Source organism: Sturnus vulgaris, chromosome 16 (genome assembly GCF_052056855.1).
Source record: "Sturnus vulgaris isolate bStuVul1 chromosome 16, bStuVul1.hap1, whole genome shotgun sequence".
NCBI lineage: Eukaryota > Metazoa > Chordata > Aves > Passeriformes > Sturnidae > Sturnus > Sturnus vulgaris.
Window position 1 is genome coordinate 5525620 of NC_142258.1, and position 25111 is coordinate 5550730.

The following is a 25111-nucleotide window of genomic DNA, read 5'->3' on the forward strand; positions in this document are numbered from 1 at the left end:
CTGGTACGTGTTACGCGTTTCGCGCCGGAGCCGCTGCTACGTGCTGCCCTGCCTGAGCACACAGAGTGAACACAAAACACCTGCCAGGCACTGACACTGCTCTGGGTGCATTCCTGGGGCAGCCAGGCCCTTCAGGGTGCTCGTGCTGCCCAGTTGTCCTCCATCCCTTGTGCCCACATGGCATTCTGCCATGGCTTGTGACCCAGGTGGTACTCGTGAGGATGTGGAGCATTTGGGTATCAGCCACCCAAAGGCAACCACACCACTGCCAGTCAGCCAGGCTGGGCCACTCAAACACCAGCCCCGTAGCCTTTAACTTAAATCCCCCAAAATCTCTGCACCTTCCCTGCCAGTCCCATTCTTGACCAGCAGTGCAGCCTCAGATAACTCCTGCTGGCTTTTACTGTGATGGGTGCTTTGTAAGCAAGGGCAAGAGACACAGGAGCCACTGGAACAGGCCACATCAGAGAGCCTTGCAGAGCCACATCCTGCCTCACATAGCAGTTGTGATTTTCTGGAGTGAGAAATCCAGCTGTTTCCACTGAGGTGTTTGTGGCTGTGAGTATTGCTCACTCTTTGTGCTGCTGAACATGTTGTGGCTGCAGGCTGCCCACGGATCTCTGTGCTCACCTCTCTCGTGCAGAGATATTGAAAGTGGTGCAGCCCAGCTTTATCAGTTTGACCTGAAATCAACTTCATACTGTCACACCAGATAGATCAACAGCAACAGAACAAAATATTTAATGATTAAGTAAGTGATAAGGTCAGGCTTGCAGCAGTTAGACTGCAAATAGAGCAACAGCAAAACAAACGCAAGCAAGCGCAGCAGAGGCTTCCTTGTCACAGGGCTTGCTGAGACTCCCTGAGCTGTGCCCAGGAGCTGGAGCTGGGCCTGTGGCACAGCCCCTGCCCAAGTGCAAGTAGAAGGTGCAGAATCACTATTAGAGAGCTGCCTTTAGTCGTGTGAACTAAAGCTAGTGAGGAGAGTCAGTGCCTTGGCCAGAGGCCGCCGTATTTTGTCATCCCTTCATATTCCGTCTCCTTTTTTTCCTTCCATTTGCAGCACAGCTCAGCTTTAGATGACAGTAACTTTCGTTTTATGCTGTAGGTTTACCATAACTGCCCCATTTTCAGTTGAATGGACAATACTGTGCCTAATCATCACAACACACCTGGTAATTGAGACTGAAGTTTGGAATCAGGAGCCTGTAGATGATGGTTCACCCTGCAGTCAGTGCAGAGAATGAGAAATGAATCAACCTTATGGGAGCTGATTCATCCCCTGAAGGATCCTTTCTCTCTGTGAAGGGTAGAGAAGGTCTACAGAGCAAGTCCAGCTGCTGAGGTGCCGGTGGAGCAGGGGCTGAGCCTGTCCCAGCTCTCTGGCTGATGTGGCAGTGCTGCTGCCCAGCCCCAGCTCCACTGCTCTCACACTGCTATTGCTTCAGCCACACTGATTCAGAAACTCTTCCCTTGCCATGGCTGCTCATTTTCTGCCAGTTTAGGGATCTAAGATGGCCCAGTAAGGGATTGGACAGGTGCCAGAGCCAGCATGAAGCCAGGAGAGGTGAGGGAGTGGTAGAAATGCCTTTCTTAACAGAAGCGGAAAGCTGCTCAATTGGCCCCATCATAAACGGGCTGTTCAGCATGAAGTGCCTGGTGTGAGTTGGAAAGAACCCACTTCCCAAACCACTTAGATGTTTCCTGATAGCTGTCCTGCCTGGGTCTTGGCATTAGCCCATGTTACACCCTTGTGTCTGGGACTGTGTAATAAAGATAAGGCAGGTTGTATCGCACAATGGAAGCTCAGTCTGAGGCTCAGCTGAACAACCATCCTGAGGAGATTTCCAGATCCTTTGAGTGTCTCTTGTCTCCAGCTGGGCTATTGATAATCAGCTCTGCTATAGAGCTTGGACTTTGGGCTGAGAAATTCCCCATAGAGGTTGTCAGGGGAGAGCTCTAATGGGTTTTATCTATAGAGGAGGTCTGAAGGCATTTCACTCTTTCAAACTGTCCTGAAAACAGCATCTCTGATGTGCTGTTCCAGGAATGAATCAGAGTTTCTGAGAGCACAACTCAGAGCTGTCCAAAGGGTTTGCATTATACAGACATTGCAAGAGCTGTTGGAGGGAATGTCATGAATGAGAGAAAATAACAGTGCCTGATGTCTTCCTTCCCCTAAAGCTCAGGGACAGCTTTTCCCAACTGTAGCTAGATTTGATTTAAAGCTTGAAGTGTTCACTACTCTAATGCTGTGTTGTCTGATCATTCACAGGGCACAGCGCAAACCAGGTGAGGCATGGGAGTCAAGGTAAAGCCAACATCAGCAGTGAGATCCAGGTCTGACTTATCCACTCCTGGAGGGGGATGGAAAACAAATTTTCGGAGCAAGCCCGAAAAGAAAAGGAACAGCTCCATTTTGGCCAGTCCTTCCCCAAGGCAAGCCCTTCGTCCTGAAAACAACCAGGGGAGAAGTTAATGATCAGCACTGTAGCTGTTAGTGTTGATGTCTGAGACCTTCTAACCTGGAGGTGCAGTCTGAAAGAGCAGGCTGCTTAGGTAGGAAATTTTCCCTTCCTTCTCCCTATATAATAGAAGTGCTACTGGTTTGGTCTCAAACTACACAGAAGTCTGTAGATAGGTGAAATTGTTCAGTGACTGTGAGTAAATACATTTCTCCCGTCTCTCCCAAAGAAGATGTTGTTACCTACAGCAATGGTGGACAGGAGAAATTACCAGAAATCCCTTACCCTAGGTTCTGTGTCCCTGGCTTTCATACTTTCATGAAAGCAGGGGGAATTGCCATTAGCTTTGCACTCATGCCCCTCTTACCTATGGAGAATGGAATAAATGCTTCTCTCCTAATGAAGTTCCCATTGGCATCCAGGAAATGGGAAGGGTTGAACTGATCTGGGGTTTTCCAGTGTAACTCGTCATTCAGAGCAGAGGTCAGCAGTGGGATAATCTCAGTACCCTGAAAGGGATCAAAGAAATTCATGGAAGAGATCACTCCCTTACTTGAGCAAGACTGAGTTATTTTTCCTAATGTGAAGAGGCAAATAAGACATGAATAGAACTGGGGAATGTTTCTCTGCCCCATCGTGGCTCTGTCTGTTCTCAGTAACTGCTGTTCTAATTTTTGGACCACAAAACATTCCTTTCTTACAGAGTCAGATCTTTCAACAAAGGTGCTGGGGTAGAGGTTCCACATTTGACATAAAAGATTCAAACCAGTGTGATTTAATTAAATCTTTGGTTAATCATGATTCAAACAACTGTACCAGACCACAATCTATTGTATGTTTATAGTAATTATCCTAGATCCAAGACAAAGGGTCACAGCACAGATTAAACCATGCATCAATATGTCTTTAGTTATCTATGCATTTCTTCATCTGCTTTAAAGAAAACTGTGAGGAATCTGTGCAGCATAAGCTGCCAGCCTCAGAGCTCACCTTAGGAATCACATAGCCTCGGAAATTCACATCACTGGGAGTGGATCGTGATACGCCCATGGGGACAATATTGGCAAACCTTTGTATTTCGTGTATTACTGCTTCTGTATAAGGCATTTTTTTCCGGTCCTCCAACCTGGGCAGCTCTCCTGGTTCGATGACATGGTTCATTTCTTCCTGAATCTTTCCTTGGAGGGAGGAAAGGATTAAGAAGCTGATAACAATCTCATCTTGCAACTGAAATGGCTACCAGTTTGGCAGAGATGAAGAGGAGGGAAAACTGTAAATATCTGGGAAAGGCAGAAGTGGATAAATCAGGGCATGGTGTGGTTCTTCCAGGTTTACTGTTGAGCTAAGGCAGCTTGAATGGAGTCACTATAGTCCATCTCATGCCTGGCTCTCATTACACACCTTTGTTACCCCATAACCTTCAACAGAAACCAGATCAGAATCAGCTCCTGAGGAGACCTTTAGTGACGTAAGCCCATAGCCTGCAGGTAAATAATGATGAGGGAGCTTTACTGTGACTGTAGGCTGTCCCTTAGCCTCTCCCACTTGGCTGGGCTGGTTTATTGCAATTCAGCTGAATAAAATTCCTTTGAAAAGTCAACGCTTGTTATCTCTCTCAGAGCACTCAGAATAATTACTCTAGGCAACACTGAATGAGTTCCACTCCCTTCCACAACCAAAGCCTTAAGCATGCAACAATAAATTGTACAAGAGACTTGTCCTCCTTACTCTGAATTTCTGGGTATTTCATCATCAGAAGCAGCCCCCAGCGCACAGTTGTGGATGTAGTCTCAGTCCCAGCAGCAAAGAGGTCCAGGGTTGAAAACATCAGGTTTCCATTGCTGAATGCAGTGTGTGGTTTCTTTGACTCCTTCAAAACATGTGGGTAATACAGCAAGTGATACCCATATGTGACTGTGTTGCCACCATTTTTATCTGCATTTTAGCTTTCTGTGACTTTATATGTGCTAGAAAACTAAACATTTATTCTTTTAGCATTAGGGCCTATGCTGTGTGGAATTTGTCTGGTCCCAAGCATACGTGTAGTCTCTACGTCTAGATATTAGAAATAATTCAAATAAATTGGAATTTATTTACTGCAACACAGCTTATCACTGTACCATTCTTGCAGGGAGGTTTGGGATGAGCTCCTCTTTATGTGTGCTGAGTGGGAACTTACTTCATCCTCGTGGATGTCTCAACAACTAAATTTCTTTAACCAGCAGTTCCAGTGGGGCCATGAGTGAATCCAGCACAGCTCAGTGTGAGTATGAGCTTTGATATATTCTGCTCACTGCAGTTCTTCTGTTTCCACTCACTCCCAGTCCCTGACAGATGGCCAGTCCTAAGTAATTCAGAGCTAAGGGAACAGAAAGACACTGGGACTCAGCTTTAAAGTACCTGTTTTTGCTTCACCAGAAAGGCATCAACAAAGCCTGTTAAGTCATTTTCATTAAGCTCCTCTTGGTGTTCCTGGAAGAGCTTCTGGAGAAAAGCATTCAATTCACTGATATTTTGTAGCACAGTCTTGGAAGCTCCAGACAGAAATCCAAGGGATGGATAGAAGTTATATAACTGTGGAGCAAGAGAGTTAATGTTAATTGGCATTTTTGAACACTTACTGGTATCTCAAATCACACTGCTGGTCCCTTGTTCTATGCCCTGGCATTTGAGGCTGTAATTCCCCTTGTTCTGCAGTCTAAGGAGCTCTACATTCCTGCAGAAATAGAGTGTTCTTTCTGTAACTCAAAGAGGCAGGTTTGGGATTGTGCTGCTCTTCAAAGAGTGTAAAGCTGCTCCTTTTGTGAAGACTTTGGGGTTCTTTTTCTTTTACTAATAAGCTTCACAGCATAAGTGCAGGAGCCTGGGAATCAGTGCATTGCAGGTACAGAACCACAGATGTGTTCTGTACAGGATGACTGGCTGATAATGTTCTTATTCTAAAGAAGAAATATGTGGGAGGCCAGGAGAACAAATGCTGGGAACTGTTTAGCTCAAAAAAACCTAGCAGCTGAAACATAAAATTAAGCTCTTACCTGCACCATAGGGGAGCCCAACAGCTTAGTATTTTGATTTATCAGCTTCAGCAAAGTTAGAAATACTGGATCATCATATTCAAACCTCTCTCCAAACAATATAGAGCAGATGACATTGGATACAGCATTGTTGATTATCATTTTTGTATCAAATGGTTTCCCTGTATTTCAAGCAATGAAAACAAATGACAAAATGACTATGCTCATTTCAGTCTGGTTTCCTATGGAAATGTAGTCCTGAGGTCCCAAAGAAAACTCATTACCCACCCAGAATTCATAGCAGGGAATTCTGTTTCAGTGTTTTAAGGCCTTGGTTCAATAACCTACTGCACTCTATGCTGAACTTTAACCATGAGATACCATTTGCTCAGAGTTAAACTTTCATTAATCTTTATTGTTCTGCTAGACCTGTTCTCTGTCTCTGGAGGAAAGACTTGACACTCACCATGATAGGATTCAAAATATTTGATAAGGGAATTTACTTCCTCCAGGATTCGGATCTCAAGGGTTCTCTTTCCCATTCCAAAATCTCGCAGTGTGGACAAGGTAAATCTTCTCATAGTTTTCCATAGCTCTCCATGGCTGAATGCTATGCCTAAAATAAACATGTAACATCCTTCTGGCACCTGTGGTTCATAAACATTCTTACAACCAGTACTTCCTAAGATCACAAAAAATGATCTGTAAGAGGATAGTACTCTCTGCTGTGAGAATATGATGAACAGAGACAAAATTTATCCAAGCAAAACTCCAATTACCATTTCCTTGTGTCATTTTCCTGAATATGGGTATTTCTGCCCTCTCTCCAAACTCTTCAGCATGATTTGAAAGGGCATCCTTGATGGTTTCATATCCAGCGAGTACCACGACCTTCCTGGGTCCAAAATGCACCGTGAAGACGTTGCCATATATCTTGGAGAGCTGTCAAGGTGAATAGAAATGTTCATTCAAAATGTGGACTCAAACACTAGTACTGGCCACTCTAGGTGATTTCTAGACCAAAAGGAGCCTCCCAGCCCTGCCTGATGTCTCCAGGTGCTGCTGTAATTCAGGCAGTGAGCAACAGCTATCGATTGCCAGCATCTCTGCTTGCACCCTGTTTGCACAACAAGGTGTCTGCTATCGCTGCTCCTATCAGGGCAGTCAATAAAGTGCCATTGCATTCCTGTGGTGTTCTGCAGGAACAGGCCAGCAATACCACCTTGGGAGGCTGGTTAGAGAATGCTGGAGGAGGCAGACCTGTTTATTGTAGTGCTGCTGACCTGAGGCAAGCGGGTGTGCACACACCTTTGAGGCTGGAGCCACAAACACTGCAAAAACAAACCCAGACAATAACTCTTTCTTTCAGGACAGCACTTGTCTCTAATTACAGCAAGGTGGGTAGTGTTGCAGTCATCACAGAATTATTTGCTGGCCACCAGAAACTTGAATCCAACTAGGAAGCATATTCTGGTAGATAATGTCACAGGAGTGTTAGGCTTTTATAGCAAATTAAAAATGAATCATCTTTTATCCTGAAAGGTGGCTTTCACAAGATAATCGTTCATTGGTATTTTAGGTTTCTTTTAAACACACTGCAAGCCATCCACTCCAAATGTCTTCTTGTTTCTGGTATGCCTGGGTTACCATTTTCTATGCATTAGATAGATTCCACAAATTGAATTTCAGATTAGAAGCAGCTCCTGTTATTACGCCAGACAAATTGAATTTGTTTTCATCAAACAGTGGTTTGACAGCTTGGGAGATAACATTAGCACTGGTTCTTTCATCCCTGGCAGCTCACAGAGAGTGTGGCAGGCCCAGGGGCAGGGAATCACAGCTGCCTCCGAGCCTTCCTTTGGCCATCTCCTTGCATTAGTGCTTCTTGGCATCCACTCTGGTTTTACTCAGCAGCACAAGTATTGGATGTGGCAGGCCTGAAAGCCCAAATAAAGCTTCTTGGTAGATTATAGGAAATTAGTCTGGTTCTGTCATGTGACGTTTGTACCATAAAATCCCCCATAAATATTTTCATACCAACATCCTCAAACATACCCAGAATCAGAGGGGAGCTCAGGACCAGAAGTCCATCAGAACTGATCTCTACACAATCCTCTGCCCCATAAATCAAGGCAGATGAGCACTGTGTACCTGCTGTAGGAATTATGTTCTTTGGCAACACAGGATGGCCTTTCTTCTACAGATAACTGGAGGATTGCAATGTCTGCACTGCCCTCTCACTGCAGGTGTTCAAGTGGATGAAGGAGCTCTCTGGGGACCAGCTTTCCCCCACCATAGTGTCCAGTAAGCAGCACACACACAGGACATGTGACAGGTCTCTCACAGCACCTCAACTGTCTCTACAGCAACCAGATAAAATCTGAATTCCCACTGAATTGTCCCCAGGTCCCTACTGGAATACAGCAGACACTTTCTGAAACAAACATTGCTCCTGGCTTTTTAAAATTTAACATTTTTTTTCTTCTCTTATAGAAATGTAAGTAACCATGGAGCTGTGTAAGAAAATGCAATTTGTTTAGCTAGACATATAAAATCCATGCATCAAGACCTCAGCCACCCTGGGCAGTGTGTGCAGGGGGAGGGCTGGGGAGGCAGAGTTGTGCTTTGCATTGCAGAGATACAATAAGTTTTGGGAAAAGGTGTGCATAGGACATCCCCTTTACCTCTGCTGTGGGGATGATATCTTTTCTTGCTTCATCCCTTCCATCCACCCATCCTTCCTAGAGGTCTGGTGGCAGTGAGACATCTCTTGATGGCAGCAGCCTGGCCCAACTCAAGTCTTTTACCTGCAGCCTCTGAAGGGCTCAAAACACCAACAATTTGGAGTGGATTGCAAGGGGTGGGTGGTCTAGGCTTGAGTGTGTATAAAGAGTGTGTGTATTCATATATAGAAATACAAGTGTGTGTGTGTGCACCTCTGAAGGTCAAGTCATTCTGCCAGCCTGCCCGTGTGCCACACATCTCATTGCTGCCCTCCACACAAAACAAACACAACCACATCTCTGTTTCCCCAGCTGCATTTCTCATTTCAGGAATTGCATGTTTGCCCCTGCCTGCTGGCTCAGCCCCTACCTCTGTCAGCGACTGGAATGGCTTCTTCAGGTCCACCACGTTCAGGTTCCCGATCAGAGGAAGAGGTCGTGGCCCAGGGGGCAGATTGCAAACTGACTTCTTGGAGCTGGAGAGAAAGTAAAGGAGAGCAAACAGCCCTGCTGCCAGACAGAGCAGCGAGCTGGAGCCCACGTACTGCAGGAAACTCTGCACGGCCATGTCCAAAGCCAGGTGAGGGTTTGAGCATCTTGGGGTCCCTTTATAGCCCTGCTGTCCTTGCCTGAACACACCTTCTGGGGAAGTGGCTTTACACAGAGTAAAAGGCTCTGCTGACTTGTTTATGTCCACTTAGACCAGATGTACTCCATTTTCCTGCCAAATAAAACACCCTCTTTTATTCTGAACCATGGATTATCATAATCTGGAGCTCTTATTTCATCCACAACACTGGGACGAGGTGTTTGTTTTCCAGTGAAGATCTGTGTTATGGGTGTGTTGTTCTCCATGTGATTTCAGGGTCAGAACTCAAGGACAAGACCCATGCTGGACTGCTGTCACTGTGCCAGGTCACAGGACTCAGCTGGACCACTGGTGATGTAATGAAGGAAACAAGACACAGGAGGAAAAGCCCACAATAATGCATAGCCCAGGGTGCACCTGGCAAGCAAGCCCTCAGGGAGGACAAGACTGACCACGGAGAGGCTGGAATGGTGGTTGCATGAGGATGTGCTAACTCAAGATTGCTGGCAGGAGCAGATCTATTTACAGGTGACAGTTCTGATTCTTTTTGCTTTCCTGCCACCCCACTAAAATACCTCCTTGAGCAAATCAGTGCTTTTATTGCTAGCATTGTTATTGTCTTTGTCCCTAACATCCCCTACCAGAAATTCCAAAATGCTGAAACCACCTCAGTCACTATTTGGCAGTTTACTGCTCAGAGAACTGTGTCTGGATGGCCATGCCTGGCTCAGCAATTGGTGATGATTCTCTCTCTTTTTGAACAGCTGCCTGCAATCCTCTGTGAGAAACGTCCCCTGCAGGCAACCCTGCCTAGATTGGGAAAGAGATCCTGAATCCTTGGAACTTGGGAGGAGCCAGGATCAGACTCTGCAGCTGGCCAGGCAGAGGATGGAGGCTGCCTGGGCAGCTGCTGCCAAGGAGGAGCCAGCCAGGAGGAGCACATGGCAGCAGTTCTGGCCCTGCAGGTACTGAGTCATGTCCCAAGCCAGGGCAGGGTCCTGCAAGAGCCCACCTGCCCAGGTGACAGTTCCAAGAGCCACCCCCACCCTCTGCATCCTTAGGGGAAGTAGAAGTGACCAAGAACAGGAAGCCACTTGTAGAAACGGTGGCTCTGGGGGAAGGAGCTGATTTGATGCTCTATCCCATAATCTCCAGTGGGGATATTTTACTCCCCAGTTGCAGATTCTGGCAGATTACTGGGCTGTGCTGCTGTTCAACCCTTTAGAAATCTTTAGTTTAATAACTCTTTTGCTAGAATTCTCCAAGGCTCCTGGGTGCAGGCTACACTGATGGAAAAATGATGATTATTTATTAATAATAATAAAAGTACATTAGCCAAAGGCAAGGGGAATCAATAAACTCTAACTAGATTGACATGAAAAAGGTGCCTGCACGTCTGCCTGCTCTCCAAGGCTTGTTACAGGAGTGGAGTTTTTCACAAGGGGGAACTTTCCTGTGCAGAAGAGGACCAGGCAGAGCGGGCAAAGAAAGGAGGGCAATGGATGGTCACGTCCGTCTCAAGATTTTCTGCAGAGCTATGAGGTCTTGGTCTGTACCCTCCTCTCCCAGACATTTCCAAGAATATCCTGTTCTACCAGATTCTTCTCTGAGCAAATGGTGTGACTACTGGGACTCCTGAGACTTTAGAATGTGCAGTAAGAGGGAGGGAAAAACCCCTGTGGGAGGCCAGTTGGGTACTAAAGGAGGAAATCTGTTGCTGTTTACATAGGGCTCTGTTGGAGTAGAGCTGGCTGCTGCCAGAGCCAGCAAAAGCACCTTCCCTAGGACTTCAGTCTGTGGTGACAATACAGGGTGAGACCTTTTCTCAAGTAGAGAGCCCATGGACTTGCAGCCTGCTGGGATAACTCCCTGTGAGAAATGATAGATGAGCCCCCCAGAGGGAGGGAATCTTTGCCGTTTCAAATTAAAGCCAGTGTGATGCTCTCACTCCCATTTCGTCCTCACATCCCTGGGCTTCCAGTGTGCAATTCTGAACACAGCCTACAGCCACAGGCTCACAGGTGAGGATCCCACGCCACTCCCAGTTCACGTCTTTGTCTTTCTGCCAGCCTGAGGCAGAACCACCTTCAGGTGAGCAGACTTGGTGGGCACAGCTCAGGGGACTCATCAGTTCCTCCTGGAAAGTGAGCCTGCACTTAAACACCACAGTAACTCCTGTGTGCTCATCTGGAGAAGGTCACATCACTTTCTAATGGGACACAGGTTAACAGAGCTACAGTAACTGCAGGATAATGCAGGGAAAGAGTTGTTATGAGGCCGTAATTCAGTCAATGACTGCTGATAACATCATAAACCATGAGAGTGAACACCAACTGCTTGTGTGCCTTGCAAGGCTCAGCCACTGCTTTACAGCTGCCTGAGATGCCTATCAGCCATGCATTGTTATCAGGGATATATAAAGCCTGAGCACACCCCATTAAACATTAACATTTTTAAAGACCCAGATGTGTTAAAACTCAGGCTGCTCCTTGCTAATGGATTTTGCTTGCCTTGACAAATGCCAGTGCAAAAAGAAATCAAAAGCTTTCCGACTCTGACCTCTTTCAATTTTTCATCATTACTGCATTGCTTTATTGGACTACACCCACTTCTTCCCACCCTGCAAATCTTTATTTCTACAGGATCACTACAGGGTAGTGATCATTATCTCAATTGTTAACTTTGCTCATTTTTATACAAATGACTCTTTAATTTCTTTTCATTCATCTGTCAAATCAGTGTGAGTTGAAAACCTACTTTGGGAAGAAAAACTCCTGAAAAAATATTTTTTTAATCTTTATTTAATGGCAATTTTTTAAAAAGAGATTCCTGATTATTTTTTTTTCCCCTGTATTCTGAGTTGAAAGATTATATGTGATGAGTCTGGTTACTGGGAGAAGAAAATAAAAAAATCTGTGCATAAGATTAGTGCATTGTCCTTGTGCAGAGCCTAAGGTGAGAGTATTTCCCGTTTGTGTTAAGCATTTACCATTCTTGGGAGTTTTGTTGCTTTTAAAAGCCTCCTTCTTGGACTGAATAGATGCCATTCCTTCATGAGTGAGAAAACACATGGGAAATCCTTGGCTTTGGTGCTGGTAATGTACTTTTTAATATGCATATCTACAAAAAGATTTGCAATAAAATCCCTTGTAACTGTAGCTAGAACCATGATCTTCCAGATCTACATTTACAGTCGAGGCAGCCTGACCTGGGAGGTGAGTATTGAGCAGGTTGGGTTATAAAGAGATGATTTTCAAAATATAGCCGATAAATTGAATTCTTCAACACAGCTCCAAGGATTTTTTATTCTGGGTCTCTGGCTTCTGTCTCTCTCAACAACATATTGCAGAAATTGTATTAATCCAAGAGAAATTAGAGGCCTATCATGATTAGTTGGTATCTACAGAAGCAGGGTCCCAGCATCTTACTTCTGGGCCCATTTTGATGCAGGTGGAGATGTGGATTTAAATGCACCAGAATTGCAATGAGCAATTTAAGATGGTTTGTTTCACCTCTCAGTGCAGCATTGCTGCTTCTACAAGGTCTTCTCTAAATTGATGAGGCTTTGGCTCAGTAATAACAGAAAATAAACTATCACTCTGTACATCTTTATAGAGCACATAACATATTAAGGCCCTGACCTTATTGGCACGAAACTACAATTTCCCTGTAAGCGCAAAACAATAATATTTCATTAATCATCCACAACAGAAATCCCCATTCTCCAGACTGTTCTGGCAATATTCTACATTTTTGCTAGTCTAGGAACCTGGATTAAAAGGGAGAAAAATGGTTTACAACAGCCTGTGGCAGTGATGGAGCAAGAGGCCTTATGTAAGAGCTGGCGGCGTGCTTGCCTTGTGAAGGTGAGGCATAGGAATGAGTGATCCTGGAAGGATGTTTCTCTGAGGTGTGCCTGTGCCTGGGCTGGGAACAGCAGTCTCAAGGGCACAAATTCCAGCATCTGAATGTGCTTGGTCTTGTTCAGCTCATTAATTTCCTGCAGCTATCCCAAGTAAAGCTATGAAATCCCCTAGTGCTTTACTCCAAGCCTTTCATGGCTTGTCAATAAATTATTTTCCAATTAACTACCTGATAATTTGAGTCTGCAGGCTCTAAAAAGAGGCAGCGTGGTGAGAGAGAGAAAATAATGGAAGTCACAGACGTTTCCCTGCCCGTAAAAAAGAATAAAGGTTCTTCTCTGAAGTATTATTCAATTTGGTGCTTCCAGAAAGTAATGGTGAGTGTATAATAATTCCTTCTGAGGAGATGTTTGTCCAGCTGATGGATAAACACCAGTAGTGGAATAAGTTTTCAGCACTATCTGACAAAATTGGAAAAGAACAGTTTTAAATGTTACTTCAGTCCGTAATTAATGATGAAAAGCTCTGTTTCAAGCAGAATATTTTTATTTCTTTTTTAGACTATCAAGCTGTGTAACTTGAAAGGGGAAGAGCCAAGATTTTCCCTAGTTTGGGAAGTCTTCTAATTTGAGCATTCTAATTTTTGACAAGGGCTCAGGACTTCAGACTAGAGATCCTGTAAAACACTATGAATTATCTCATCTCTCTTGTACAATGGGCACCCTTTTGCTGAAACAGCAATTTCAGATTTCCCTGATGCTCTCAAAGTCTCCCATTTCTTTGAAAGATAACATGTGAAAAGCATTTAATTCTCTGTATGTGGCACTGCTCTTTGTGGCTCTTTTTTGTTGAGTTCTTTTGGAACTGGTTGGTTTAATCCATAAATGAGGTTTTTTCCTTGACAATGATTATCTAATGGGGGTTTCATTTGATCTCCTTGGGAAAAATAGATCCTAAATTGGTAAAGCACATGTAATAGATTGCATAACAACCTGTACCTTTAAAGGAAATTCTAGAAGATACAACTGGCATTTGCAATAAAAACATTAAGTAATCATAACCAAACACCTGCTACTATACCTGACCTGAATTTGAGTAACTACAACATTTAAGACTCCAAAGACCCTAAGTTAACATATATGTAAATTAAAAAAAAAAAAAGATACCATCAAATACAGCAAGTTGATGTAGCCTTTGCAGAGAATCATAGAAAGATTTAGGTTGGAAAATCATTGAGCCCAACTGTTCCCCCAGTGCTGCCAAGGCCACCACTAAAATCATGTCCCCAAATGCCACATCTATGTGGCATTTAAATACCTCCAGGCAGGGGGCCTCCACCACTGCCCTGGGCAGCCTGTGGCAATGCTTGGGGAAGTGAATTGTCCTAATACCCACAACCTTACTGAGGGTGCACCCGATCATTGGTAAAGATGTTAAACAGAACTGCAAAGGGCTGGTGCTGTCTGCCTGGGAACAATTCCACTGTGGGATCTCTGCACATCTTTTTCCTTTGGCTTCTTCCTTCATGGCATGGGAAACCAGCAATTCGACCACTGTGACAGAAAGTAAGGAATGTAATTTGGGCAGTTTGCTAAAATCAAGTGCTTTGACATGTCAGTTAAACTTGCCCAGATAAACCAAAGTTACTTCCCTGCTGCTTGGTCGTCTGAAATCTGGGAGACAGTTTGCTGCATGTATTTGTGATAGAGGAGTATCTCCCTTTTACCATTAAGTGTTATAATGAAGTCAAGTGGAAAAGTGCTATTTACTGTATAATAAAACCCATCTATTGTTCATATCCCTGAAAACCTAGTAATAAAATCTTATATTTCAAGCTGTGCAAACCAGTTGCTTATGTAATAGAACATGGTGTAATTTTCCATTTACAATTTCAATACTGTAATAAGAAAGCAATCAAAGCATAAACAAAAGACACTTTAAATGGAGCTGTAGTTAATATTTCCATAATGGCTGTCCTTAAAAATTGAAGCTATTTTGTTTCTTTTTTTTTCCCAGCCTCGAATTCTTTCTGCTTAGCTCAGTCATTTAATTAAAAGAAAATCAACTTAAGAAAGATAAAATACTGTCTTAAACCAATTGCAGCTATGGGCAAAGAAGAAAAAATGCCAGCATAATCCACAGTTAACACTTGGTGAGTTAAATTAAAGCGATTTCTCATCCTCCTTTCAGAAGATTGTGAATCTGCAGAGTTTGTGCTGTAAACCTGCAGGCAAAAGGAGCGTTTTTCTTTGTGGTACATCTTGAGGATCTGGAAGTTCACCATTTCTCAAGCTTTTGCCAACATCCCCTTGGTTTTATTGTTGTCGCCAGCGTTTACGCCACATGCTGGGAACCCATGGGTTCTCCCAGTGCTGGTGGGAGGTACAAAATAACTCAGGGCTTGTACCATAAGGTTTGTGCACAACTTAAACTGTGTAGATTAATGAGAATGAGGAACCACTGATGGCTGATGTTTGAGCGGAATGGGGACGGCCCATCCAAAATCCTGCTGGGTTTCTAAGGAAGCTGGTCCTGCCTTCCTGCCAGTGCCATTCCCAGGGCTCTGGGATCACAGGACAGCCAGAGCTGTGTCCAGAAATGGGTGTTTAAGGCAAGACTAGAGCTCAGCAGTGGCAGGTGAGGAATTTATTCTTCGGGCAGAAGGGAAGGAGGAGCCTGGTCTCAGCCCTGCATAGAAAAGGGAAAGATTGGACAAGGCTGGATCCTGAATGAAGGGATTTGCGGATGCCAGTCTCCAAGTTTGGCTCTTTCCTCCTCCATGTCCCAATGTCCAGATGCCAAGGACACACCGTTTTTCCGGGTCCCTGCACAGACAGGCAGCCCACGACCATCACAGCCACCCATTCACAGAACGAATCACAGACCTATGGAATCCCAGAGTATCCTGGGCTGGAAGGGACCCACAAGGATCACCAAAGTCCTGCACAGAACAACCCAGAGCACACCCGGAGCATTCGGAAGGGAATGTGGACAGTGGCACGGGTTTCCTGAGGAGGAATGTGTGTATTTCCCAGGGTCTGTCGGAGCCCTGGACGCGGGGACGGGAGTGACCCTCCCGCCCCAGGCCTGGCCCAACATGGCGGCGGCGCCGTCTCCATGGCGACGCGCACCGCGCTCCGGTTGCCACAGCAACGCCCACGCCGTTCCCGCGGCGGCGCGGCCCCGCCCTCTCCGTGCGGCGGCGGTCACGTGAGCCCCGCTCGGTGCGCTCGGTGCGCGGCTCCCCCCGGCGGCGGGAGAGTGACCGGAGGAACCGGGAGTGACCACAGAGTGACCGCAGGGACCGGGCCCTCCGTGTCCCCACCCCCGGCACCGACATGTCCACCGCCATGAACTTCAGCAGCAAGAGCTTCACGCCGCGGCCGCCGGACAAGGGCGCGTTCCCGCTCGATCACTTCGGTGCGGTACCGCGGCCTAGCGCCGGGCCTCCCCCGCGGCCCCGCCGGGCCCCGCCGGGCCGGGCCCACGACCACCCCCACCCCCGAGCGCGGCGCTAGCGCGGCCCTCGCTGTGTGTTGCAGGGGAGTGCAGCGCCTTCAAGGAGCGGTTCATGGAGTGTCTCCGCCACAGCGGCTACGAGAGCGCGGCCTGCCGGCAGAGCGCCATGGCCTACCTGGAGTGCCGCATGGACAGGCGAGTGACCCCGCCGCGCCCGGGGACAGCGGGGAGCCCTCTGCGGGGCCAGCAGGGCAAGGGAGCCCGCTGTCACACAGGAAGTTTTGTCCTTGAAGGAAATAGATGCTCTGTGTGGCATCTGCAGGTTAGCTGCCTTGTGGTTTCCATGTTATCCAGCCCATACGGTGGGATAACAAGCGAGACCCGAGCAGCTTCCACCCTGCACTGCGGCCAGGGTGAAGCTTTTTTGTTTGTTTGTTTTCAGCTGTGGTTACGAGGTAAACTTTTAACTTATAGCCCATACTTTGCTCACCTTCTTCACAGCCTTCGCAATAATTGCTGACTGTCTTCAAGACGCCTACAAGTGTTGAGTATAACCTAACAATGAATTTTCAGAGCCAGTGGTATTTTTCTTGCATACACTAACGCAGTTGAGTCTTAATTAATGCTGAGTTCAAGCGGAAATAATTTGGCCTGCTAGCCCTTTAGAAATATGTTTCAAGCAGGCAAGTTAAAAGTTTTTATACCTCAGTTCAAGTGAAGAAAGTGTTGGTGATTGGTTTTCCAGGGATGTTTCCATTCATGCATTGCTTTGCATTGCTTCCTGTACAAGGGTGAGTCAGGGAACTTCGAAAAATGCTCAAATTTCCCTGTATCTAGGGAAAGTACACTGCAAATCAAAATCGAGCATGAAAATCACTACAGCAAACTCCAGTGGCACCACAAAGGCTGTTCTAAACTAGATTCACTTGAAAATGTAAATGGCATTGGTAGAATTTTAGGAAGCTCTTATGCAATGTGTTAATTAAAGATAACCAGGAGACAAGTTGGTTTCTGACTACACTCTTACTCAGTACCTAAAATGGGGAAATAACAAGTTTAATTGGAAAACCACCGTTAAGAGGGGGGAAAAAATCACTGAATGTTGCTTTCCTTAAAGTGAATTTTCTGAAGTCTTGTCAAACAGCAGTCACTCTGTATAGGTGTTTTGGATCTGTTTAGGGTAAATGAAATAGAAAATGCTGCTGTTCTCTTGGTTATAGGCTGTGTTCTCTATAATGTTTTTTGTTGTTTTCTTCTTTTTTACTTAGGCAACTTATGGCTAATGAACCACTGGAAAAATTGGGATTTAAAGACCTGATAAACGAGAAATCAGAAGAAAAACCTGAAAAGTCGTGATGAAGACAGACAGCTTTGCCCTTCATGAGGGAAAAGCATAACTCTGAATGTAGTACATATTGTACATTCTGTTCATATTGCAACAGGAAGTGTTTCCTGAAAGAACCTTTTTTCCAAAATTTAATCTTCCTAAAATAAGGTTTTTCTTTAAATGTCTACTTTGGTCAAGTATTTCTTAACTTCTTTAATTTCTCTAGAGGCAAGACAGTTAATAGCCCAAAGTGTTCTCCATGTCTAAGAACAGTGAAATCTTATTTTAAGAGGACAAAACCCAAACCAAACAATCCTTTATTCTGTAGGTCTTGAACTACTGATTAATCTTGTGTGGGCAGTACTGATATGCTCACAGCAGTTACTTGCTAGGTGGAAATAAAGCTGTTATACTTTAAAATTGCTATTTATTAAATACTGGCATTAGTCCCCATCCCTGGGGTGGTCCCACCCTGCTATGGAAGACATTGGGTCCTGTGGGGGTACTTGGGGTGTGGTGCTTTTTCAGTCATTTCATCTTCTGTCATTGTTGGGAGAGTATTTCTAGTTCCAGACACCAGTCAGGGAGTGATTCTGCCTTTATTTACTGTGCCAGCAGTGTTCACCTATTTTTTCATCATTTAACTGGGAATGGTGGTATTTCTCTTGCATGTTCTAATGCAGTTGAAGTCTTTCTTAATCAGTGTTGAGTTCAAGCAGAAATAATTTGGCCTCTTAGCCCCCTAGAAATGTGTTTCAAGCAGGCAATAAATTTGTAAATCCTCTGTTGTGTTTCCCACTGTATGTTCAGCCCTGTTATCCCTGCTGCTTTGTTTTTGTTTTTAACCCAGTGAATCATTTCTCTGTGTATCTGGCTCTCTCTGCCAAGGCAGTTCTCTAAGCTTCCCTCGTTATTTGGTGTCCCCTTTCTGATACATCTCACCTCCCCTGCTGTCTGCTTCTGCTTCTCCCTCTCTCCACTGTGCATCTGCTCATACCGAGTTCCAGGGAAGGGTGAAGGAACATTTTCTGCTCTTCATGCTGATCATTGAGGCTGGGATTTAAATTGTTGTTCTGTCTAATCTGATGGAACAGAGTGCACATAGCTCAGAGCAGGTTCCTGTTTGAAAAGGACATTTCCCTGCTGCTGCGTATTTTTATTCCACTTGATTCTACTCTTCAAATTATATCCTTTGGTGAGATTAGTACATTTATAGGAAAGAAAGCAGAGATTGTATTGCTGCAACAGATACTAAAAGACATTATATTAAACCACTGAATAAGAGCTTTCTTTTAGCAATACCAAGTTAGAATTAAAATAATCTCCAGCATCTTCAGAAGAAAGAAATCAAATTTCATGCTTCTGTGCTCCCTGAATATTGAAAGGGAAAGTGAATTCCTGGTAGGTCTGAAAGAACCCACCAGTGGTGGAGGAGTAATCTGAGCTGTTGTCAGTGGTAGCTTCATTTTTTGGTTGTTGCTCTGCCCGTGGTTTAGGCCAAGCAGTTCCTTCAGCAGTTCGGGTGTGTTTTCCTGAGACATTGATGCCAGCTCTGTCCTCCAGGTTGTTACAAAGTTTGTGAGGTGTGGAGTGATTGCCACCCTAACAAGACTGTGGAGGTGAGAGGTTTGCACCTTTCACCAGCCCTAAGATCACATTCCTGTCCAGATCCATGGGCACGTCTCATCCTGCTTCCCAGCACAGTGAGTCAGCTGCTGTCCCCTCGTGCCAGGACAAGAAGAGAGCTGTGAGTGGAATAGCTGAAAATTCAGGGAATGGGCAGAGGCACATTTGTCCTGGCTATAAGCATTGGCTGCAGAAGAGAATATGTTTGGTGGAGCTTTTAAGGGAAGCTCAGAGCTGCTGGGGGATATCAGGCATTGAGATCTGATGCAGCTGAGAAGTGGTGGGAAAAAAGCCATTAGTGCCAGACCTGGGGTCAGTTTTCCCAACTTTCTCAAGGGGACAAGTCCCTGCAACACTTGAGTCATCTGGGCGAGTTCCCAGAATGCTCTTCAGTTAGTTCCTGCCAAGATACAAATAATGAATTAAAATATTTCCACTTGAAACCTCTTTTAGTATTGCTAGTGGTATCCACATTGGTGTTCCTTTAAACTGGCAGTGGGGTATAAGCCAAACGAAAGCAGTAGGTTCATAGCCAGCTTTTCTGTGCCCAGGCCGAGGAGGAACTTCTCCAGGAGCCTGCCACCACATTGGGAAAAATCTGTATTCTGGAAACGCTGGGCTGAGGTGTGTGTGCTCCAGGGGAGGCAGTTTGTCAGGGGCACTGATTTCTTGGTGGAGCTGTTTGGAGCTGATGAGCTGCTGTGCTGTGGGAGTGCATCAATCTTCCTGTGAGGAGCCTGCCAGGTGCCCGTGCCAGCTCCGCCGTGAAGCTCCACCTGCTGACAGATCCTGCGACTTGGAGACAGGCAAACCATTGGGAATCAGCTGGGATTGACGTACAGACTGCCAGCCTGGATGTAATTGCCCGGGTGTGGAAGGGATAGCCCGAAGCAGGAGAAAGTGATGACTGTTGGAGTGAAGATCTACGTGAGCTGTTACCATCACAATAGAAATCAATAAGCCAGGGAGCTTCAATTGTCTTTTCTTTAGCTTTTCTGCAGCAAAGCCTCATTCACACCCTAATGAGGCACCCAGCTGCTTGGGATTGGTCCCAGGGAATCCCCGGAGGGCTCTGGATCAGCAGAGCTTTGCCCACACATTCTTTGCTCAGATTAAAATCCACTCAACCACAAAGAGCTTAACCTTGATCACAGCGGTTATTTACAGAGAGAACATTGCTGCAAGTTAACCATCGTAACATCTTCCTGGGAGACCTTGAGCTCTAGGTGTATCTCTCCAAACAACTACAGTGACCTGCAGAACCAGGAAGAAAAGGTTTAATAAACATTTCCAGAGCTCTGGGTGTGCTTTCACAGAAAAGCCTGTGCAAAGAGAGCCTCTGGAAATGGGCCACGGTCCAAAGTCCTTTGTTGGAGCACAATGAGGCCGTGCCTCAGTGCTGAGGAGGGATTGTTGCTGCTTCTGCCACCTGCAAGGACATACCTGGCATAGCAGGAGGGTGACAGCTGTCAGCACCTATGGGGTGAATGTTTGGGGCTGTGAGCAGTCAGAGCACGCAGTGGGTGTGGCTGTGACCTTCACGCTTGGTCATTCCCCAAAGCGTTCTCCCCAGTTTGTCCTGCTGGCTTCAAGCCTAAGGAATTCCTTGTGGCTGAGTATTACACTTATGGTCAGTGGTCACCAGCTTGGTTTCCTCGGAAGAACACATTGTTACTGGTGATTATTTGCCCTTTGGGGCAGCAATCAAATCACCTTTTGCTTATTGCTGTCTTTGGTTTTGGCTGAATCAGGTGAGGGGCAATGAGTTAAAGCAGCTCTTAAATTTCACCTCGTTGTTGTCTCATTCCAAGCAGAGAACTGAGAGGCAGCACCATTTTCACTGATCCTCTGGAATGAAACCTGGGCTGGAGGAGGCTGTCAGAGAAGGAACAGCCTGCTGCCATATAAAAAATGTCAATGTCTGGAGCATCACTTGTTGCTGAGAAGTGCTTTGGATGTTCTGGCTCCACTGGAGAGCAGTATTTTTCTACATTTCTCATCCATAATTCCTGGGATGGGAATGATACTTCTGATAGTGTGCAGGACTGCTGTCATGTCTGGTAGCATATCTGTCCGGAGGGCTTTGGTGCTTTTGTGCTTTTGTGCCTGGAGGAGATCCATGCTGGAAGAGATCCTTCTGCTAAATTGGTAATGTTGTATATTATATCAAGTTTCCCACAAAAAAGCTCTGGCTCAGACTAATTTAAAAAAAGACTGGAAGTGGAAATACAAGGGTACAATCCTTTTCAAGGGTATTTCAATGAAAAATGGACATCTGATTAAACTTACCCTGTTTTTATTTTCTTTTTCTTAATGATTCTGCTTCTGTGAGTAACTGGCAATGTTGCATTTTTTGTCAGGATGCAGCAGATTTTCTAGCTTACACATTTGAAGACGAAATGCCTTCCTTCTGGAATGAAGGTGCCATATGGCTTGAAATGCATAATTGATCACTGCTCAAAATAGGAGCTTCATAGAAAGTCACCTAGAAGTCCAATGAGTGTGTGCAGGGGACTTGATAGACCTTGATCCATTTTTTGTTTCCTGGAACTGATGATGATACAGGGACAGGTTTTTATGGCTCTCCCTAGAGGTTCTGATGCTTTTGCTCTCTCTCATTATCCAGAAGATTTTGGAATTTGCATTAGCAGGTGCATCAATCTTAGGCTTGCTGACTCCTGCTGGGTTTGGCTGAATGACAAGCTGGCATTCACCATATAGCCCAGCAAAGGCCACAGTTCTCTGTGAGGTAAAACAGTTCAGCTGATCAAGTCTGGTGAGCTGAATCCAGCCCTTGGTGTCCCACATTTCCCCACCTCCAGTGGGATGTCTGCACAAGCAGCTCTTCCCACACAGAGTGAGGTTGGTTCCCACTGCTGTGGGAGGGATATTGGGATCCATCTGGCCAAGTGTCCTGCTGCCTGGCAATGAGCAACACCATAAACCACCTTGCATTGTGGATACTTTTCTGTCCAGGTCCTTATGAATGGTGGTAAACTCGGATAGGAGCAGTGGTGGAGCAGCCTGGCAAAGAAAGAGCAGGGGAGTGAGGAAAGCAAGGAGACAGAAGGACCCAGGCTTTTCACTTCACCTTGATGGGTCTAAAAAGCAGGTGGTGGGGGTGCTTCTGCAGCCCCTTTGGGCAGCTGAGTCCTTTGCCTAGTTTAGTAACCTTAAGGGAGATGACAGCTCTGAGTTCTGGAGGATTTCTAGTTTTCTTGCTGCTAGCAAGCTCTGCTCAGCAAGAACCTGCTCACACACCCAGTTCTGATCCTGCTTGCAGAGCTGCTGAACAAGGGGAGCACGTGAGAAGGCAGCAGCATGGGAGGGGGTGCTCTGTGAGGGAGTCAGGCCCCGTGGTGTCTGTACAATTTACATTTCTCTGTTATTAAACCATGTTTTCAGCAGGGTTTGGAAGCATCTCTCCTTAGTGGGCAAGGCAGAAGAATGATGGCACCACTGAATCTGGGACACCAGGATAGCCCTGAGGGTTTGATGTGATGCTGTGTGCTGCAGCCATCTGCTGCCAATCTACCTAGGGCTCTTCCTCTCTGGGTTGCACTCACAGCCCCAGGCAGCAGGGCTGGCTGGATGGAAAAGCATTTCACCACACTGAGGAAGTCAGTTTTTGGGCAGGCAGACCCAGATGGGGAAAAAAAAAATCCCTCTGCCACTCAGGATTTCAGAGAAGCTGTGGATCAGATCAATGCTGAGAAAATTGCTGGTAACTCAGGATGCTGAACCAGGCAAGAGCAAAATCCCCCCCATGATAAGTGATAAATGAGCCTTCACAGCCCCATGAGCAAGCCCCAAGTAGGAAATCCCAGGGGTGTAATGAGGCTGGCTCCTTGCTGGGGCTGAGGTTGCCTCCCTTGGCTTTTGCTCTTTAGCGTGGGGGTGGAGTTGAGTTGTGCTGACTTCACCCCCTGGATTAAGCAGGTTGTCTTTAGCCTTGTCCTCATCCCCCAGCCCGTACAGAGCACAGGCTCTGGGGTGTGCCTGTTGTTTGGCACATCTCCCATGTTCATGTGCATGCTCGGAGTGGTTGCTAAGGCAGCACAAACCTGTCCCCCTTCTCTATGCTTTCCAATTTGTGTCTGCTCCAGAGGTGTAGGTCTGCTGTGTCCGTGCAGCTCAATCCCAGAGCAGGATCTGCATGGGAGAGCAGAGGCAGTGCCATGGATCAGGAGTGAACAGTCTGTGTGCACAGACATCAGTGGGAGTGGTACAGGTGGGTGGAGTGTGGGGTTTAGTTTCGTTTCCCCTGACCCCAAACTGTGCTGCAGAGTCTGGTGGAAAAGAGGGACTGTCCACTGCCAACAACCAGGATGCAGCACGGAGGGGAGCATCTCTGGCAGGAGCTGCATCCTGACCTTGTGTGAGGGAAGATGCTCAGGCTATGCAAGGGCAGCACAGAGGTGTTACAGGAACTGGGTCACTGCAGGGCTGTGCTGACAGGAGGTGCAGGTTCTGGTCAAAGGGACAGAGATGCTGAGTTCACTGGCTGCTGAATAAGAACCAGGCAGGTGAAAAATGAGAGCGTGTTTGGAACATCTACCTCCATCCTTTTAGCAGGCATGGCAGGAGACTTGCAGGTGTGGTGGTGCCAGCTAGAAGGACTCATTTGAGCACAGAGATGTCTGGATTGATGGCTTTATTTCAGCTTATTTTAGCAAGTAATAGGCAGGGGGGTGATGTTTATCACTGAAACTGGAGCTGGCTGTACTTTAGATCACAGCTCTAATCGGCTGGACTGACTGGGACAGTAAATCACTTCAGCAGCACTATTAACACAGGGTGATGGGTGTAGTAAACCCTCTATGGCAGCAATAACCTGGTCCTGCTGGTTCTTCACTCAGGTCGGTGCTTCTGCTCTGGTTCGTTTATTAAGGCTCCTTCACAAAAGTCACCTGGGTTACTGCTCCAACTCAGCCATTGAAATGGCTGCTCTCCTGCCATTCCCCACCCTGGCTTGGGCTCTTTTTATACCCTGCTATAAAATTGTTTATTTTTGCACCTGTTTAGAAAGGCTTTTTGGCCACAGGGGTCTCATGATGTTGTTTTCATGGCTTCTGGAGCACGGCTGCTCTGTTGTTGCTAGAAATAATTGCTGTTAATTAATTCTTTGCTGATATTCTTTGGCAAAGCATAGTGAAATAAACAGATAAATGAGCAGCATGCTCTGTATCTCAGTGTTCTGGGAGCTTTTAGGAGGCATACAGTGACATTTAAACAATCTTATCAGCAGGCAGAGGAAGGGTAGGACACAGCCCTCAACTTTCTGTGGACAAAGTTAATTGGGGGGAGGCTGAATTACCATCTCCAGCTGTTTGGCAGCTCTCTTCAGGCCATCATTTTTTATCTCTTTCTAGAGAAAAAACACAGTTTTGTTTCCACCTACTGCTTTATTCAAACGACAGCTGAGCAATGCTACAGAAGGGGATGTGCTGCCTGAGCTGGACCAGCAGCTGAAGGCAGCAGTCTGTGACACGAGGCTGACCACTGGGGCCAATAACTGCATTGTTTCCTCTCTTCTTCTGTGCCCTTTTAAAGTGGTTTTTCTTTTTTCTTCTGAGGCTCTGCTGCAGAGACTTCCAGACCAGAAGTGAAGTGCTGGGCTTCAGCCCCTCTGTCCTGTGGTCCTGCCTGTAGCCTCTCCATCATCCCCTTTGCTCTGTGTCCCTGGTTGGAGCAGCCCCTGCTTCCCAGCACCCAGAGGTGGCAGCAGGTGGGTGGATCACTTCAGTGTCCACCATGGAACATGACATCACACAGCTCAGCCTTCTGCCTGAATGTCTCCAAGCTGTACCTGGAAGGATGAGCCATTTGAGCCAGGAAGAAATTAAATTACTGGAATTGAGCAAAAGTAATTTCCATGATAAGTGCTGCCCTGCTGTTTGCACACCAAACCTGTCCTGCTGTGTCTCTGACTCAGACTGAATTGATGACGTCCAGCTCTGAATAATCACTTTGACTTTTTTTGGAGGAGCTGATCCCCTGATGTATGAATGTCACCACACACATGTTGGCTTTCTCCATACAGAG

At 46.1% G+C, this 25111-nt stretch overlaps 2 protein-coding genes across 3 annotated transcripts; one reads left to right on the plus strand and one right to left on the minus strand.

Annotated features, from left to right (window-relative positions):
• Positions 1-713: 713 nt before the first annotated feature.
• LOC106849381 (cytochrome P450 2K4-like) lies at positions 714-9099 on the minus strand. Its single transcript, XM_014869947.2, has 9 exons — positions 8573-9099; positions 6259-6421; positions 5946-6095; positions 5501-5661; positions 4866-5039; positions 4194-4335; positions 3456-3643; positions 2833-2974; positions 714-2453 (listed from the first exon to the last, which is right to left on the minus strand). Exons 1-9 carry the CDS (start codon positions 8768-8770, stop codon positions 2266-2268), a joined length of 1506 nt encoding a protein of 501 aa, XP_014725433.2. The 5' UTR covers positions 8771-9099; the 3' UTR covers positions 714-2265.
• A 6760-nt stretch (positions 9100-15859) lies between these two features.
• Positions 15860-18224, plus strand: COX19 (cytochrome c oxidase assembly factor COX19). Of its 2 annotated transcripts, none has more exons than XM_014869938.2 (3): positions 15860-16074; positions 16197-16308; positions 17382-18224. In XM_014869938.2, exons 1-3 carry the CDS (start codon positions 15993-15995, stop codon positions 17467-17469), a joined length of 282 nt encoding a protein of 93 aa, XP_014725424.1. In that variant the 5' UTR covers positions 15860-15992; the 3' UTR covers positions 17470-18224. The 2 variants fall into 2 exon arrangements, with proteins under 2 accessions (XP_014725424.1, XP_088030474.1); XM_088174348.1 differs by having other exon boundaries at positions 16197-16435; positions 17382-17860.
• Positions 18225-25111: the final 6887 nt, after the last annotated feature.

Bases quoted from the DNA above. Each gene is read 5' to 3' on its own strand.
- LOC106849381 (XM_014869947.2), bottom strand. From the start codon at position 8,770: ATGGCCGTGCAGAGTTTCCTGCAGTACGTGGGCTCCAGCTCGCTGCTC. The intron at 5,040-5,500 runs GTAAGAGCTTAA...CTTGCTCCACAG, and splicing joins TGGGCTCCCCTATGGTGCAG to TTATATAACTTCTATCCATC. The intron at 3,644-4,193 runs GTAAGGAGGACA...CCTCCCTCCAAG, and splicing joins GAAATACCCAGAAATTCAGA to GAAAGATTCAGGAAGAAATG.
- COX19 (XM_088174348.1), top strand. From the start codon at position 15,993: ATGTCCACCGCCATGAACTTCAGCAGCAAGAGCTTCACGCCGCGGCCG. The intron at 16,075-16,196 runs GTGCGGTACCGC...TGTGTGTTGCAG, and splicing joins GTTCCCGCTCGATCACTTCG to GGGAGTGCAGCGCCTTCAAG.